We start from the raw sequence: 17395 nt of genomic DNA on the forward strand, positions 1-17395 counted from the left end.
TTATCCAAACTTGTCTTAAATCTATATTTTGAGCCTGCAAAACTTCCTCTGGTAAACTAGCTAGGTTACCACCCACTGTGTGAAGAAGCCTATTTGTTTTGAACCTGCCATTGGCCAAAAAAACAAAACAAACTAGTCTGTCTAGGCTGACACAAGGACTGGCCTTTCAGCCAATCCTGAAATATTAATATAATTTTCCATTTCTAATTCCTTTTGGGTTTGAATGAATGGAGAGCTGGAAATGGCTGCATCATTAAGAAACACGTGGTCAGGATTTTTTATTTGAAATGAGCTGTTCTCTCCCCTCACGTAAGTGCAGCCACTAAATAAAGGTGCAAATGTTTCTAGCCCAAATTCCCTTTATTTGCTCATTTACACCTTCATGCTACTCATACCAAATGTTAGAAATTTGCTCTATTTGTGATTTTTACTGACTGTATTTTTTAAGGAATGTCTCATTCAACACATTTTAAGGAACGTCTCATTCACACTTCCCAGACTGAGCCCTCCTTTCCCTCTGCCCCTCCTCCCCTCCCCATTGCCTCTACTCCCTCGCTCTGCTCTACCCCCTTCCCCTCCCCATAGCACTTGTGTATATTTGTATATATTATTATTTATTACTCTGCTTTATTAATGATGTGAATATATCTGATTCTATTTATCCATTTTGATGGTACTGAGGCCTGCCTATTTGTTTTGTTGTCTTTCTCCCCCTTTTAGACTGTGAGCCCGTTGTTGAGCAGGGATTGTCTCTATCTGTTGCCAAACTGTACATTCCAAGTGCTTAGTACAGTGCTCTGCACACAGTAAGTGCTCAGTAAGACTGAATGAATGAATTGCATGCACATCAAATCAGCCCAAGCAACCATTTTAATTTTTTGTAAAAAACAAAAAACCCCATCCCTCCCACTTCACGATGCTTCTTCTTAAACACATCATTTGAATCTAGACAGTTCCCCTTTAACACAGCACCTAAGTTCCTGCTTTACCTTTCAACTGAATGATGAGTGCCATGATGTTTCTGTGTGGCACTGATCGCCATCTCATCTCTCCTAGTATTCCTTTCAAATACTCAAGCTCTGATCGCTTTCCAACAGAATTTTTAAAAAGCACCTTTCCAAAATTTCGGAACCATTTGTAAAACAACAATAACAACAAAAAAACCCTTCTTGGCATCTTCAAACCACCATACCTAAGGAATGACTGCTCATTTCCCAAGTTAGCTCTCAAGTAATCACTTTGATGCAAGAGCTGATAATAGCATCTGCTGAATGGGATTACTGTGTTATGGGTTCATAAAATTCAAAAGGAAGCCATCAAACCAACATTAGCTCATTTAGGAGTATGCTTTTTTTTTACATTTTTATTCTGAGATAGCTTCACTAACAGACACTTAAATTGACAAAACTATCTAAGTAGTCTCCCTCTCCCTAGATTCATGAGACCAAAGTTTACCAATCAATTTATTGAGCATTCATTGTGTGAGGAGCACTGTACTAAGCGCTCACGCTCAGTGCCGCTGAGAAGCAGCATGGCTTAGTAGAAAGAGCACGGGCTTAAGAGTCAGAGGTCCTCCCGGTCCCACCTCCGACTTCTTCAACCACCTTGACCCCTTTCTCACCTTCCTTCTCTCCTTCTCTCTGCCCACTCTGATCCTTGGAGACTTCAACATCCATACGGATGTACCCGACGACTCCTCTGCCGCCCGCCTGCTATCCCTCCTCGACTCTGCCGACCTCCTCCTCCACCATACCGCGCCCACTCACCGACTCGGTCACACCCTCGATCTCGTCATCTCCTACCACTGCGCTATCTCCTCCCTCACCGACTCTGAAATCCCTCTCTCTGACCATAACCTTCTCACCTGCCTCATCTCTCACACTCCCTCCCCCTGCAAATCTTCGCTACTGCCCCACAGAGACCTCCGCTCTCTCGATCCCATCCGTCTTTCCAATAGCATCTCTCCTCGCCTTGCCGCCCTGTCCTCTCTTCCCACTCTCGACGATCAGGTCTCCGCTCTCAACTCCACCCTCTCTACTCATCTCGACTCTCTCGCCCCCCTTTCCCTCCGCCGCTCTCGCTCCACTAACCCACAGCCCCGGATCACCTCCTCCGTCCGCCTCCTACGCTCTTATGCTCGAGCTGCCGAGCGCTGCTGGCGAAAGTCCAAGCACCAAGCCGACCTCACACACTTCAAATTTATCCTTTCCTGCCTAACTCTGCCCTCTCCTCCGCCAGGCAAAGCTTCTTCTCCTCCCTCATCGACACCCATGCCCGTCACCCCCGCCAATTGTTCCGGACCTTTAACTCTCTCCTTAGGCCCCCTGTTCCTCCCCCTCCCCCATAATAATAATAATAATAATATTTGTTATTAATTATTAATGTTGGTATTTGTTAAGCGCTTACTATGTGCAGAGCACTGTTCTAAGCGCTGGGGTAAACACAGGGGAAGCAGGTTGTCCCACGTGGGGCTCACAGTCTTCATCCCCATTTTACAGATGAGGGAACTGAGGCACAGAGAAGTTAAGTGACTTGCCCACAGTCACACAGCTGACAAGTGGCAGAGCTGGGATTCGAACTCATGAGCCCTGACTCCAAAGCCCATGCTCTTTCCACTGCGCCACGCTGCTTCTCTAACTCCCAATCTCTCACCCCCAATGATTTGGCCACCTATTTCCTCACGAAAATCAACACAATCAGGTCTGAGCTCCCCAAAGTCACCCCTCCGCCTCTCCCCTCCCCCCCAACAACCCCCTCCCCTACTTTCCCATCCTTCCCTGCAGTATCCTCAGAGGAGATCTCCTCCCTCCTCGCAAGTGCCACCCCCTCCACCTGCGCCTCGGAACCCATTCCCTCTCACCTTCTTAAAACCATCGTCCCTGCCCTCCTACCTTCATTAGCTTCTATTTTTAACCACTCAATCTCCAAGGGCTCCTTCCCCTCTGCCTTCAAACATGCCCATGTCTCCCCCATCCTAAAAAAACCCGCTCTTGACCCCACTTCCCCCTCCAGTTATCGTCCTATCTCCCTACTACCCTTCCTTTCCAAAATCCTAGAACGAGTCGTCTACAATCGATGCCTAGAATTCCTTAACTCCCATTCTCTCCTGGACCCCCTCCAATCTGGCTTCCGTCCCCTCCACTCTACCGAGACTGCTCTCTCTAAGGTCACCCGTGACCTCCTTCTTGCCAAATCCAATGGCTCCTACTCCATTCTGATCCTCCTTGACCTCTCTGCTGCCTTTGACACTGTCGACCATCCCCTCCTCCTCCATACCTTATCTCACCTTGGCTTCACAGACTCTGTCCTCTCCCGGTTCTCCTCTTACCTCTCTGGCCGGTCATTCTCGGTCTCCTTCGCTGGAGCCTCCTCCCCCTCCCATCCTTTAACTGTTGGAGTTCCTCAAGGGTCAGTTCTTGGCCCTCTTCTGCTCTCCATTTACACTCACTCCCTCGGTGAACTCATTCGCTCTCACGGCTTTGACTACCATCTCTACGCAGATGACACGCAGATCTACATCTCCGCCCCTGTCCTCTCCCCCTCCCTTCAGGCTCGCATCTCCTCCTGCCTCCGGGACGTCTCCACCTGGATGTCTGCCCGCCACCTAAAACTCAACATGAGCAAGACTGAGCTCCTCATCTTCCCTCCCAAACCCAGTCCTCTCCCAGACTTCTCTATCACCGTGGATGGCACGACCATCCTTCCCGTCTCTCAGGCCCGCGATCTCGGTGTCATCCTTGACTCGTCCCTCTCGTTCACCCCACACATCCTATCCGTTACCGAGACCTGCCGGTTTCACCTCTACAATATCGCCAAGATCCGCCCTTTCCTCTCCACCCAAACGGCTACCTTACTATTACGGGCTCTAGTTATATCCCGGCTAGACTACTGTGTCAGCCTTCTCTCTGACCTCCCTTCCTCCTCTCTCGCCCCGCTCCGGTCTATTCTTCACTCCGCTGCCCGGCTCATCTTCCTGCAGAAACGATCTGGGCATGTCACTCCCCTTCTTAAACAACTCCAGTGGTTGCCTATCGACCTCCGCTCCAAACAAAAACTCCTCACTCTAGGCTTCAAGGCTCTCCATCACCTTGCCCCTTCCTACCTCTCCTCCCTTCTTTCTACCGCCCACCCCGCACGCTCCGCTCCTCGGCCGCCCACCTCCTCACCGTCCCTCGGTCTCGCCTATCCTGCCGTCGACCCCTGGGTCACGTCCTCCCGCGGTCCTGGAACGCCCTCCCTCCTCACCTCCGCCAAACTGATTCTCTTTCCCTCTTCAAAACCCTACTTAAAAATCACCTCCTCCAAGAGGCCTTCCCAGACTGAGCTCCTCTTCCCCCTCTACTCCCTCTGCCATCCCCCCTTTACCTCTCCGCAGCTAAACCCTCATTTTCCCCTTTTCCCTCTGCTCCTCCACCTCTCCCTTCCCATCCCCACAGCACTGTACTCGTCCGCTCAACTGTATATATTTTCGTTACCCTATTTATTTTGTTAATGAATTGTACATCGCCTTGATTCTATTTAGTTGCCATTGTTTTTACGAGATGTTCTTCCCCTTGACGCTATTTATTGCCATTGTTCTTGTCTGTCCGTCTCCCCCGATTAGACTGTAAGCCCGTCAAACGGCAGGGACTGTCTCTATCTGTTGCCGACTTGTTCATCCCAAGCGCTTAGTACAGTGCTCTGCACATAGTAAGCGCTCATTAAATACTACTGAATTGAATGAAAGGTCGTAGGTTCTAATCCCGGCTCCGCCACTTATCAGCTGTGTGACTTTGGGCAAGTCAATTAACTTCTTTGGGCCTCAGTTACCTCATCTGTAAAATGGGGATTAAGACTGTGAGCCCCACGTGGGACAACCTGATTACCTCATATCTACCCCGGCACTTACAACAGTGCTTGGCACATAGTAAGTGCTTAACAAATACCATCATTCATAATAATAATAATGGTGGTATTTAAGCGCTTACTATGTGCCAAGCACTGTTCTAAGCACTGGGGGGGAATACATGGTGATCAGGTTGTCCCACGTGGGGCTCACAGTTCTAATCCCCATTTTACAGATGAGGTAATTTAGGCATACAGAAGTTAAGTGACTTGCCCGAAGTCACACATTTATTACTACCATGTAACAGAGTTGGGTAGACATGTTCCCTGCCTACCATGACTAAAATATCCTTATCATAACACTGTTTTCAAAGTAATGGGCAAGGAATAACTATTAAGCAAGTGAATGCAAAACCTGAAACCATATTCTAGCTAGTCTGTAATGTCACATATCCCGTCCAGTTTTAGAAAGCCCAGGACAGTGAGAGAAGCAGTGTAGCTTAGTGGGAAAAGCACGGGCCTGGGAGTCAGGGGACCTGAGTTCTAACCCTGGTCCCACCACCTGCCTGCTGCAGGACCTTGGGCAAGTCACTTAATTTATCCGTGCCTCAGTGTCCTCATCTGTAAAGTGGGGAATTAAATATCTGTTCTCCCTTGCCCTTAGACTGTGAGCTAGGAGAAGCAGAATGGCTTAGTGGAAAGAGCAGGGGCTTGAGAGTCGGAGGCTGTGGGTTCTAATCCCTTCTCTGCCACTTGTCAGCTGTGTGACTTTGGGCAAGTTGCTTAACTTTTCTGTGCCTCAGTTACCTCATCTGTAAAATGGGGATTAAGACTATGAGCCCCACGTGGGACAACCTGATTACCTTGTATTCAGTGTTTGGCACATAGTATGTGCTTGAAAAATGCCATCATTATTATTAGACTGCAAGCTCCTTGTGGGCAAGGGACATATCTACCAACTCTCATACTGTACTCTCCCAAGTGTTGAATACAGTGCTCTGCACAAAATAAGTGCTCAATAAATACTACTGATAGATTGAGCCCTATCTGGAAAAGGGCCCGTGTCCAATTTGACTACCTTGTATCTACTCCCATGCTAAGTACAATGCTTGGTACATAAAAGCACTTAATATCACTATTATATCTACATTATATAATATTAATAATGTTTCCACCTGTGTATTCCTTCCCAGGACTTTAAAACAGTGCTCTGCACACAGTAAGCACAAATATTATTCCTACCATCAAATGTGTTAGTTTCAGAACTGACATCAAAAGCTTCTCCCAATTGATTTACCTTAAGAAAATGGAACCTAAAAGATCAAGTACTTAAGGGAAGCAATAAAATTTTTCCGGGATAAAACTCATCGTTAAAAAAGAAACAGCACAAGAGCTCTTTATCTTCTAACTTAAAAAAAATCCTTTCATGATATGGAAAGTAAATGCTGGCTTAGCCTAGTGATTAAGAGCAGTCAAACTCTGAAATCAGATCCATATACAAAGATTTAGTATCTAATTTAAGCAACCATGTAACCTTAATATCAGAACAGAATGTAGCATGTGTGTTTTGACTCTTGGGAACACCAAGGCGTAGTTTAACTCAAAGCAACCTAGCTTGAGATTTCAATTTGTTTATTGCTAAATTCACCTTGGAGAGAAAAGGTGTATCTTACCACTTGTCACCTCACTTTGAGTATTTTTTTTGAATTTCGGGCAATGCCATTTTCTCATCAGAGGGCAGTCACACTCAGTGCACTCAAACATTCTCAGGCCAAGTGCATTAAGTGTGGTAAATCATTTACATAGGTACCTGCAACATTCAAGTTATAAAGTATGGAACAAACGGCTCAGGTTAACTAAGGAATGGCCAAGCCAAATTCAACTGGTATAACCTAAGAATCAATTCCAACGAATTCTTGGAATTAAGAGAGAAGACGCTCCTGGTAGATATCGGGAGCAGCTCAAATTTATCAAAATAAGCAAAAGAAAATTAAACTAATTAGGACGACTATGACAGTATAAGGTCAGGAACCACAAAGGGCTGGAAAGACACACTTCCATTTCCATTGCATCTCACTAATAAATTTAAAACCAATTACTGTTCAACTACCACTACGGATGAAACAAATGATGATAATAATAATAATAATAATGATGGTGATGATGATAACTGTGCTACTTGTTATGGGCTTCTAGGTACCAAGCACTAGAATTAAGGGCTGGGGTCTACACAATCCAATCAGATCAGACCAAGTCCCTGTCTCACACAGGGCTCACAGAGAAGAGGTATTTAACCCCCACTTTACAGAAGAGAAAATTGAGGCACTGGGAAGTTATATAGTAGGCAAGTGGTGGAGCCGGGATTTGAACCCAGGACCCCTAATTCCCAGGACCATGCTTTCTCCACTATGCCTCACAAGTGGCTCTGCAGATTGCTTGCCAGGTTTCCTGATACACATAAGACAAATGAAAATAAACTATGATTTTTTTTTAACCTTAGTCTAATCGGTAACTAAAGAACTAATGAATTTCAAAGCCCTATCACTTTAATAACTAGAATGAGAAGCAGTGTGGCCTAGTGGATAGAGCACAGGCCTGGAAGTCAGAAGGACCTAATCCCAGCTCTGCTACTTGTCTATGTGACTTTGGCCAAGTCACTTAATCCCCATTTTACAGATGAGGCAACTGAGGCACAGAGAAATTCAGACTGGGAGCCCTATGTGGGACAGGGACTGTGTCCAAGCTGATTTAGCTTGTATCTACCCCAGTGCTTAGAACAGTGCCTGACACATAGTAAGTGCTTAACAAATACCACTTTAAAAAAAAAAAGTGAGTTATACCAAAGGCAGTTTTACAGAGTTTACCATACTCTTGCTTTACTTTCCTTCTGCAGTTGGGTATGACTAGCTTTATAATCGGTTGTATTTATTGAGCACCTAGTATGTGAAGAGCACTGTATCAAGTGTATGGGAAAGTACAATACAAGTTGGAAGATGTGATTCCTGCCCATGAGGAACTTAAGAGTCCAAAGGGGGGAGAGAGAGATTCAAATAAAATTATAGCTAGGGCAAACAGGAGAGAATAAGGATATGTACATAAGTGTTGTGGGGCTGGGGTGAGCATCAAAGGGCCTAAGGGATATACAGCCATCTGCATAGCTGTTGCAGAGGGGAGGACAGATAGGGGAAATAAGGGCTTAGTCAGGGAAGCCCTCTTGGAGATGTGATTTTTAGGAGGGTTTTGAAGGTGGGAGGAGTGGTAGACTGCCAGATATGATGGGGAAGGGAGTTCCAGGCCCAAGGGAGGACGTGGGCAAGGGGTCGGGGCAGGACAGATGAGATCGAGATAGAGAAAATAGCTTAGTGTTAGAGGAGCGGAGTGTATGGATTGGACTGTTATAAGAAATCAGTGAGGTAAAGTAGGAGGGAGAAAGCTGATTGAGCTCCTTAAAGCTGCTGGTAAGGTGTTCCTGTTCGATGCAGAGCTGGACGGGCAACCACTAGAGGTTCTGGAGGAGTGGGGGAGAGACGGACTGAACGGTTTGATCCGGGCAGCAGAGTGAAGCAAGGACTGGAGTGGGGAAAGACAGGAAGCAGGGAGGCCAGCGAGGAGACAGATGCAGTAGTCAAGGTGGCAAATAAATGCTTGGATCAATGTGGTGGCAGTTTGGATGAAGTAATCTACATGGAATTTTACATTTCTACCGTGGGTTGCCCTGATAATTAGGGCTGTCTTGCCTCCATGGAAGGAGAGTGCTAATCCCAAGCGAAAGGCCTGGAGAACATGGCTGCCTTTCCCATTGACTGCACTGTTCTTGGAGCTCAGTTTCAGGGCTTCGTTTATAAATATGCTGTATCAATATGTTCAGGTGCTTCAGTTGGAACATATCAGTCCAAGTCAGTCTGGGGGTAAGAGGTCAAACTACATGGGGGAGAGAAAGAGAGAGTGGGCTGGTGGTGAGAGAATCGGGGAGACACTAGGGAGGCAGGATGGGTATAGGGAGAAAATAGACCCCTCCCCGCCCCCAGCCCCATTGTGAAAGAGGGGCAGGATGGTCCTTCAAATCTAGCCGGCGGATCAGAGCACATTACAGGCAGAAGAAAAGCAGCTTGGATGATGCAGGGATAGCACTGTTGTGCAAGGAAGCTAAGCATAATGCAATGCACGAGAAGGATACGGCAGAGCCTGCAGCTGCCTTGCGAAACATGGGAGGGGCTGAAGGAAAAATCAATCATTCAATCGTATTTATTGAGCGCTTACTGTGTGCAGAGCACTGTACTAAGCGCTTACCATCAGTGGTATTTATTGAGAGCATCTGGAAGCAGACATAAAGGTTGGTAGAGCCGATCCCCGTCCTCCAGGAGCTTACGTCTAACGGAGGGGGAGACAGGCATTTGAATAAATTCGAAGTTAGGGAAGGAACTGAAGTATAAGGATATGTACATAAGTGTGATGGGGATGGGGTCAGTATCAAAGTGCTTAGGAGGTAGAGAAACAACTGCACAGGCGATGCAGAAGGAGGGAGAATGGGGTAGGGAGAAGAGAGATTAAGTCAGGGAAGGCTTTCTGGAGGAGCTAGGATTTTAGGATTTTGAGGATGGGGAGAGTGCTGGTCTGCCAGATATATAGACGGAGGGAGGCAGGGAGTTCTTGGCAGGAGGGAAGGCATGAACAAGGGGTCTATGGCAGGTAAAGCGAGAATAAAGGACAGTGGGTAGGTTGGTGTTAGAGGAGCAAAGTGTGTGGGCTGGGTTGTAGTGGGAGAGGAGGGAGGATAAGTAAGAGGAAGAGAGCTGAACTGCATGAGGTGGGTGTAAAGCAAAGTAACCTGGTGGCCACAGGGAGGGTGATTCAGAGGAAGAGGATGGAGGGGAAAGAGACTAAAAGGAGGAAGGTCAGGAGAGCGAGGGAGGCCCAGGAGTGGAAACCTGGAGGAAGGGGGTTAGAATGACTGGGGGGAATGGAACCAGGAGAATGGAGGGGGGGGTGGGGGGAAATGTACAGGCCACCAGAAACAAGGTGAAAGGACCCAGGAGGTGGATGGGAAGGAAACAGTCAGTGGAGCAGAAAAAAGGAACAAGCAGAATGGAAAATGAGGGAAGATAAAGAGAAGAAAAATGAGACAGTGAGTGTCAAAGGAGAAGAGAACAAAGGAACAGAGAGGGCACTAACACTAATATCAGGAATAAGGGATACAAATGTGGAAAGGACAATGAAGAAACACAGAAGAGAGAAGACAGACTTCTATCTGCTGAAAAGTGGTGGTAATGCTTCGTGCAAATCAGCTGAAATACTATCTTGACCCTGGAAGGCTATTTACACCAGATTTTACTTAATAAGGTATTCTGTACCACTTCAAGATCACTATCAAATCTAGAGAGTAGTTTCCGATTCAGTGACGCTTAAAAAACAGAGTAATAAAGCTGGGCTTGGGTGAATCCCATCTATCATACCCTCAACCAGTCCTTTTCCGAAGAAATGTAAAACTGGGCCAGGGCCATGATATTCCCAGTTGCTATTACAGCAGATGGATTTGAGTTGCTCCAGTTGCCACACAGCTTCTACCGAGTGGTACATTTATACGTGGAAAGTTTGGAAAGCATAAAGTACACAGACTAGGCTCTCTGTTTACAGAGTGCCTACGTAGTTTCTACTGCTTTTGAGCTAAAGCAGCACATCTGTAAGAGGCAAGAAAGTGCTAGATGGTCACAATCCCAAATTGATGGACAGATTCAAAGCGTCGGAAAAGGTGGCCCGTAGATGGTAGAGAGACTTCCGTGCTTCAGGGTTATAGGATTTCACGGCTACGATCCCCATCCCAAAAAAGCCCTCCTATGCCTTCGCAGTTGACTTTTCCAAAGAGTCTGTCAAGTTCCAAATGCACAGGCATTATATAGTAAATGTCAGCATGTACATTCCAAGTCGGTGAATCTCTCAGCACTGCACATGGGCCTGAGCCACAACATGCCTCAAGTACTCCAGTTGAAACAAAAAATTACTCAATATATGTTACATTCTAGGCACATGACTTATTAAGCAATAACCGCCAGAACAGAGCAAGACTAGCTGCCTCTTAAAATTTGAGTGTTTGGTTCATTTATACTTTCTCAAGGCAATTAAGACCAGTTAAAATTCTTCACAAATTGCACTCATTTGTACTAGACAGTCAGGGCAAAGCACAAAAGAGGGCTGATCTTCATAAAGGGAAAATCAAACTGACAACTGAGAAACTATTCTAGAGAAAAATGTTGTCCAGCCTGATTAAGTTGTCTCTACCCCAGTGCTTAGAATAGTGCTTGACCCGGAGTAAGCGCTTAACAAATACAATAATAATATCAAAATGAAATTTCTAAGTCTAAGCATTGACTGAGCTAGGTTGGCTTTCATAAGCGGGCTCAACTGTTCATTTTGAAAATTAACAATTCTTATTCAATGTCTCTGCAAGGTCAAGGGTGGGGCATAATTAAATTGGCATTCATTGAAAGCTGTTAAAAACTGGCTTCACCTTAAAGTTTTTAAAATCTATTGGCCAGGGAAGGAAGATTTACCAATCTTTCAAGGTTCAAAACTGGCACACTAAGCTCAAGCATAAATCTATATTGCTGAGTTTGATTTTAAGCACAAAAAGAAAATTAATTTCAGGATCTAACACTCTTTAAAAAGTCAGGTAGAATTAAAACAAACTGCATTTTATCAGTCTGAAAGTCCTGATTTAAGTTGATGGGTTCAAGTAATTGTGGACAGGGAATGTGTCTGTTCACTGTGAAAGTGTACTCTCCCAAACACTTAGTACAGTGCTCTGCACACAATAAGAGCCCAATAAATGCGACTGACTACAGGATAAATTTTTTGGTAGTTTTAAAGAATGTTCCAAAAATGTTAAGATAGTTTAATAAATGTAATCATTTGTCAAGCTACATGGTTTCCTAGCATTTTAAAGTCAAAAATATCTGCTCCATCTTGACTCAAGTTTTAATTAGTATGTTATGCTCAGATTCTGTAGATCATTAGTAATCAAATGTTAAATACAGTAATAAAAAGTGTCCAATTCATTCTGTCACTTATGAAGCTTCAACCACTTTCAAGAGGTTTTAAAAATACTAAGCGGAGCAAAGTGTTTTCCCACAAAATTATTTAAGGAACGCATAATCCTAGTAGTTCATTCAACAGTTCCAATTTAGGAATTAAAATGAAGATTTAATCTGGCAAAGAAGACTAAAATGAGAGTCTCCTTTGAAACCGGGGCACCAATAAGTAGAGTCATTGGCTTAGCCATACTTCAGATGTAATATTCCTGCTTATGCAGCCAAGATGGTTAACACAATCTTGTCAAATGGATGTGGTTCATAAAGTGAATCAATTGAATTTATTAAGCACTTACTGTGTGCAGAGCGCTGTACTGACCACTTGGGAGAGTACAACAGTTGGTAGACGTGGTCCCTGTTCACAATGACTTTACAGTGTAGAGGAGGAGACAGACATGAATATAGATTAAATTATGGATATGTACCTAATCAATGGTATTTATTGTGCACTTAATGTGTGCAGAACCCTGTACTAAGCACTTGGCAGAGTACAATCGAACAAAATTAGCAGACAGGTTCCCTACCCAACCCAATTACCTTGCATTTACCCCAGAGCTTAGAACAGTGCCTGACACATAGTAAGTGCTTAACAAATAACATAATTATTGTTATTATAATGATGATAATGATAATAATGAATTTAGTCTATAGGGGGAGACAGACATTAACATAAACAGGTAATTTATACTGTATAATTTGAAGATATATACAGAAGTGCTGTAGGGTTGAGTATGGGGCGAATATCAAATGCCCAGAGGCCACAGTTCTAAGTGTATATATGACACAGAAGGGCGAGGTAGCTGGGGAAAAAAGAGGGCTTAATCAGGGAAGGCCTCTCGGAGGAGATGTGACCTTAATTTTTTTTAAGGTGGGGAGAGTGGTGGTCTGGCGTATGTGGAGTGGAAGGGAGTTCCAGTGGGAAAGGAGTCGGTGGCGAGATAGACTAGATTGGGGAACAGTGAGTAATCTGGTGCTAGAACAGCAGTGTGCAGGCTGGGCGGAGGGAGGGGTGAATAAAGGGTGCAAATTCTAGTGCAAGGATGATGCAGAAGGGTGTGGGAGAAGAGGAAATGAAGGTGTAGTTGGGGAAGGCCTCTTGGAGGAGATGTGTTTTTAAACACGGCTTTGAAGGTGAGGGATAGTCGTCTGTCAGATATGAAGAGGGAGAGAGTTCCAGGCCAGAGGCAGGATGTGGACGAAGGGTGGTAAGATAGGATGGCATTGGAGAAGCGAAGTATACATGCTGAGCTGTAGTAGGAAATCAGGGAGGTAAAGTGGGAGGGGGCAAGGCAATTGAGTGCTTCAGGGCTGATGGTAAGGAGTTTCTGCTGGAAGTGGAGGTGGATGGGCAATCACTGGAGGTTCTTGAGGAGTGGGGAAACATGGCCTGAACATTTTGTTAGAAAAATGATCAGGGCAGCAGCATGAAGTATGGACTGGAGTAGAGAGACACACAGAAGACATGGAGGTGAACTCTTATCTGATGGAAAAATGCCCGTGTCCCCCGCCCCCATTAAAAGTGGGCAACCCAAAGGCCAGGTGGTTTTATTTCACTAAATTATCACCTTTGCATTCCCAATGGTTTTAGCTAATAAAAGAATTCACCTTTTGGGAACTTCATATTAAGTGGCTTTCCTAATTGAACCTAGTATTTACCCCTAGTAATTTGAATGGAATCATGGGTACACATGAGGCTGAATCAGCAAGAGGGAAAAGCATTCCAAATAAGGGGGGGAGGGGCGGGGGAGAGAAACACATTTATAAAGCAAAGACAAAAGCCAACACCATTTATAATTGCAACAGATGTTCCCTAGAAAATTTCCAGAGTTAGCTATTTTTCCAGGCTGAAAGGTTTGGCATGAATTTCAGGTGGGAATCTGAAGTTACCAGCACATCCCCTTATTTGGGGGCAGAAATAGCTCCTTCAAAAAGCCCCACTGCAAGGATCGAGAGGGGTCATATGTTATGCACAGGAGTCACAAGTTCCAACTTGGAGACAGGGTGACTGAATCATTACAGCAAACAACTGAATCATTGTAGCCAAACCAGTTGGGTAGCTGATGTTCAGTCAGATGGATGTCTACCGCAATTTAAATGGTGTCAACCGTCTGTTTCCCTTTAAGAGCTTGCCGAGAGCTCCTTAATGCCAAGCAGCTAACATCTAATCACAGCAACTCCCCCAGCTACACCAAAAACCATAAGGAAGGTAAATTAAAAAAAGAAAAAAAGCCGACATCATTCACCCTATTCTCTTCTCCCTTCCTTCACAAAATAAAGCTCACAACAATGCAGGATGGAATGGAAGAACCTCCGCTGAAGACACCTGCCTGCCTTGTTCCCTGGAGCAGGTTCATCCCCAAATAGTCCCCGCCGAGCCCTGGGCTAAGGCCTAGCTTTGTTGGCTACTCGCCCACACTACTCAAATTCTCAGCGTGACAAGTGGCAGAGACAAACCCATTTCCTGGCCAGAAGGTTCTTTCCCCTCCTTCCCTACTTGTTCCTCGGGCTCCCCCAAAAAAGGGCATCGGGGATGGGAGAGATCAGCAGAGGGTTAGCGTCTCTGCCTCCCCCTTTAGACTGGGCACTGGTTCTGGGCAATTCAAGTCAATCGTATTTATTGAGCGCTTACTGTGTGCTAGAGCACCGGACTGTGCGCTCGGAAAGTACAATTCCAAGCAGGGAACGTGTCTGCCAACCCTGTTGTAGGATACTCTCCCAACAGCGCGCTCAGTCCAGTGCGCTGCACATAGTCGGCGCTCCATAAAACATCACCGATTGATTAAACTCAGTCGGCAGGTGCAGCGTGGCTCAGTGGAAAGAGCCCGGGCTTCGGAGTCAGAGGTCATGGGTTCGAATCCCGGCTCTGCCACTTGCCAGCTGTGTGACGGTGGGCAAGCCACTTCACTTCTGTGCCTCAGTGACCTCAGCTGTAAAATGGGGATGAAGACTGTGAGCCTCAGGTGGGACAACCCGATGACCCTGTATCTACCCCAGCGCTTAGAACAGTGCTCTGCACATAGTAAGCGCTTAACAAATACCATTATTTCCGATTAGACTGTAAGCCCGTCTTTGGGAAGGGACTGTCTCTATCTTGCCGAACTGTCCATTCCAAGCGCTTAGTCCAGTGCTCTGCACATAGTAAGCGCTCAATAAATACGACTGATTGAACTGAAAGGTCCCACCAGCGCCGGGGAGCAGGCCATACGCCAGAGTCCCCCCCGCACTGGGGTGGGGGGGGCTGTTAAAGGGGGACGGGGTTGGGGGGCAGGCGACCCCTTTCCCAAATGGCGGGGAGGATTTTAGGATCCCCATCCCAAAGGGGGTGGGGAGGGGGGAGAGAGAGAGCGAGCGGAGGGAAGGGCAAAGCCATCGCCTCCCCGGATCCGAGAGTGCCCGGGAGAGGCAAAGTCCCTTCGTCGACCCCCTCTGCGGGGCCCGGGTGGGAAGGTCGGAGCTGCCCCCTCCTCGAGTTACTAATTTGGGCCGAGTAGGGGAGCCTCACCGCGATGACATTGACGAAGGTGGTCTTGCCCGAGTACTGCAGCCCCACCAGGGTCAGCTCCATCTCCTCCTTCCAGAAGAGCGAGCGGAACCAGTCCAGGAGCCGGGAGATAAGCGCCAGCATGGCGGCGAAGAGCAGAGGGCCGGCCGACGGAGGAGGAGGTGAGGTCGACGGCGGCGGGAGCGATGGAGACCCCAGAGGCTCCTCCCAGCCCCCGGTAGGCCACGGACGACGACGGCGGCGACTCACTCGCCTCCTCGGCCTCTCTTGTGACAAGAGCGGCCCGCACTGGGCCGGCCCAGCTGGCCACGCCTCCTGCAGCGCCCCCTGCCAGAACAGCCAGGCGGCAGGCTCGGCGGCCGAAGCTCTGCGCCTGCGCCCTGAACTCCTTCATTCATTCAACCGTTCGATCGGATCTATTGAGCGCTCACTAGGTGCAGAGCGCTGGACGAAACGCTTGGAAGGGATAAGTGGGCGACGCATAGAGACGATCCCTGCCCAGTGACGGGTTCACGGTCTAAACGGGGGAGACAGACGGCAAAGCAAAACAGAACAAAACAGAAACAAGGCAACATCATCAGGATTAATAGAAGCAGCGTAGCTCAGTGGCAAGCGCCCGGGCTTGGGAGTCGGAGGTCATGTGTTCGAATCCCATCCGCCGCTTGTCAGCTGTGTGACTGTGGGCAAGTCACTTCACTTCTCTGGGCCTCAGTGACCTCAGCTGGAAAATGGGGATGAAGACTGTGAGCCTCACGTGGGACAACCTCATTACCCTGTATCTACCCCAGCGCTTAGAACAGTGCTTTGCACATAGTAAGCGCTTAACAAAATAAATAGGGTAATAAATAATAGATACAAGTGAGCATCGTGCTGAGGGGAAGGGGGAAGAGCAGAGGGGAAAGGGGGGGCTCAGTCTGGGAAGGCCTCCTGGAGGAGGTGAGCTCTCAGTAGAGTCGTTTCCATCGGGCCCGGCCCGACGAGTTTGGCGGCCTTGGGCTTCCTTCGCGGAACGGATGGGGCCGGCGGTTCTGCCCCTTCCTCCCCCTTAATTCATCCCTCCCCGAAGCACAAGGGAGAAGATAATCCCCGGCTAGACTGTGAGCCCGTTGGTGGGTAGGGATCGTCTCTATTGGTTGCTCAGTTGTACTTTCCAAGCTCTTAATACGGGGCTCTGCACACGATAAGCGCTCAATAAATACGATTGAATGAAGGAAAATGTGGTGGACTTTTTATTCTTTCTTGAAGGAAGGCCACTATGCCGACAGGAAAGCAAATACAGAAATAAATCCAGCTAAATAACTCCATTCATCTTGGATAATAATGATAATTGGCGTGTTCGTTAAGCGCTTACTGTGTGCCAGGCACTATACTAAGCGCTGGAGTGGATATGAGCAAATCGTGATGGACACAATCCCTGTCCCACGTGAGGCTCACAGACTCAATCCCCCTTTTACAGATGAGGTAACTGAGGCCTGGAGAACTGAAGTGACTTGCCCGAGGTCACTCTGCACAGAGTAAGGGCTCAATAAATGCTATCGACAGATTGATAAAGGCTTCTGCATCCATACTCCCTTCACACATAAAACCTGCCTATTATAGCACCCTCCTCTGTCATCTTTGAAACAGCTCATTTTTTTATGGTATTTGTTAAGTGCTTACTAGGTGCCGACCACTGTGCTAAGCACTGGGGTAAATATAATCAGGTTGGACACAGACCATGTAATAATAATGTTGATATTTGTTAAGTGCTTACTGTGTGCAGAGCACTGTTCTAAGCGCTGGGGTAGATACAGGGTAATCAGGTTGTCCTACGTGAGGCTCACAGTCTTCATCCCCATTTGACAGATGAGGGAACTAGGCACAGAGAAGTTAAATGACTTGCCCACAGTCACACAGCTGACAAGTGGCAGAGCTGGTATTAGAACCCATGACCTCTGACTCCCAAGCCCGGGCTCTTTCCACTGAGCCACGCTGCTTTGGGGCT

The 17395-nt window shown here is 46.9% G+C and overlaps 1 protein-coding gene across 1 annotated transcript in view; it reads right to left on the reverse strand.

Annotated features, from left to right (window-relative positions):
• Positions 1-15663, reverse strand: part of ARL8B (ADP ribosylation factor like GTPase 8B) — a 50037-nt gene extending 34374 nt beyond the window's left edge. The window contains exon 1 of the mRNA XM_029050433.2: positions 15412-15663. Coding sequence (XP_028906266.1) covers positions 15412-15534 — 123 coding nt within the window. The 5' untranslated portion in view covers positions 15535-15663. The remainder of the gene's footprint in view (positions 1-15411) is intronic.
• Positions 15664-17395: the final 1732 nt, after the last annotated feature.

Source organism: Ornithorhynchus anatinus, chromosome X1 (assembly GCF_004115215.2).
Source record: "Ornithorhynchus anatinus isolate Pmale09 chromosome X1, mOrnAna1.pri.v4, whole genome shotgun sequence".
Lineage (NCBI taxonomy): Eukaryota > Metazoa > Chordata > Mammalia > Monotremata > Ornithorhynchidae > Ornithorhynchus > Ornithorhynchus anatinus.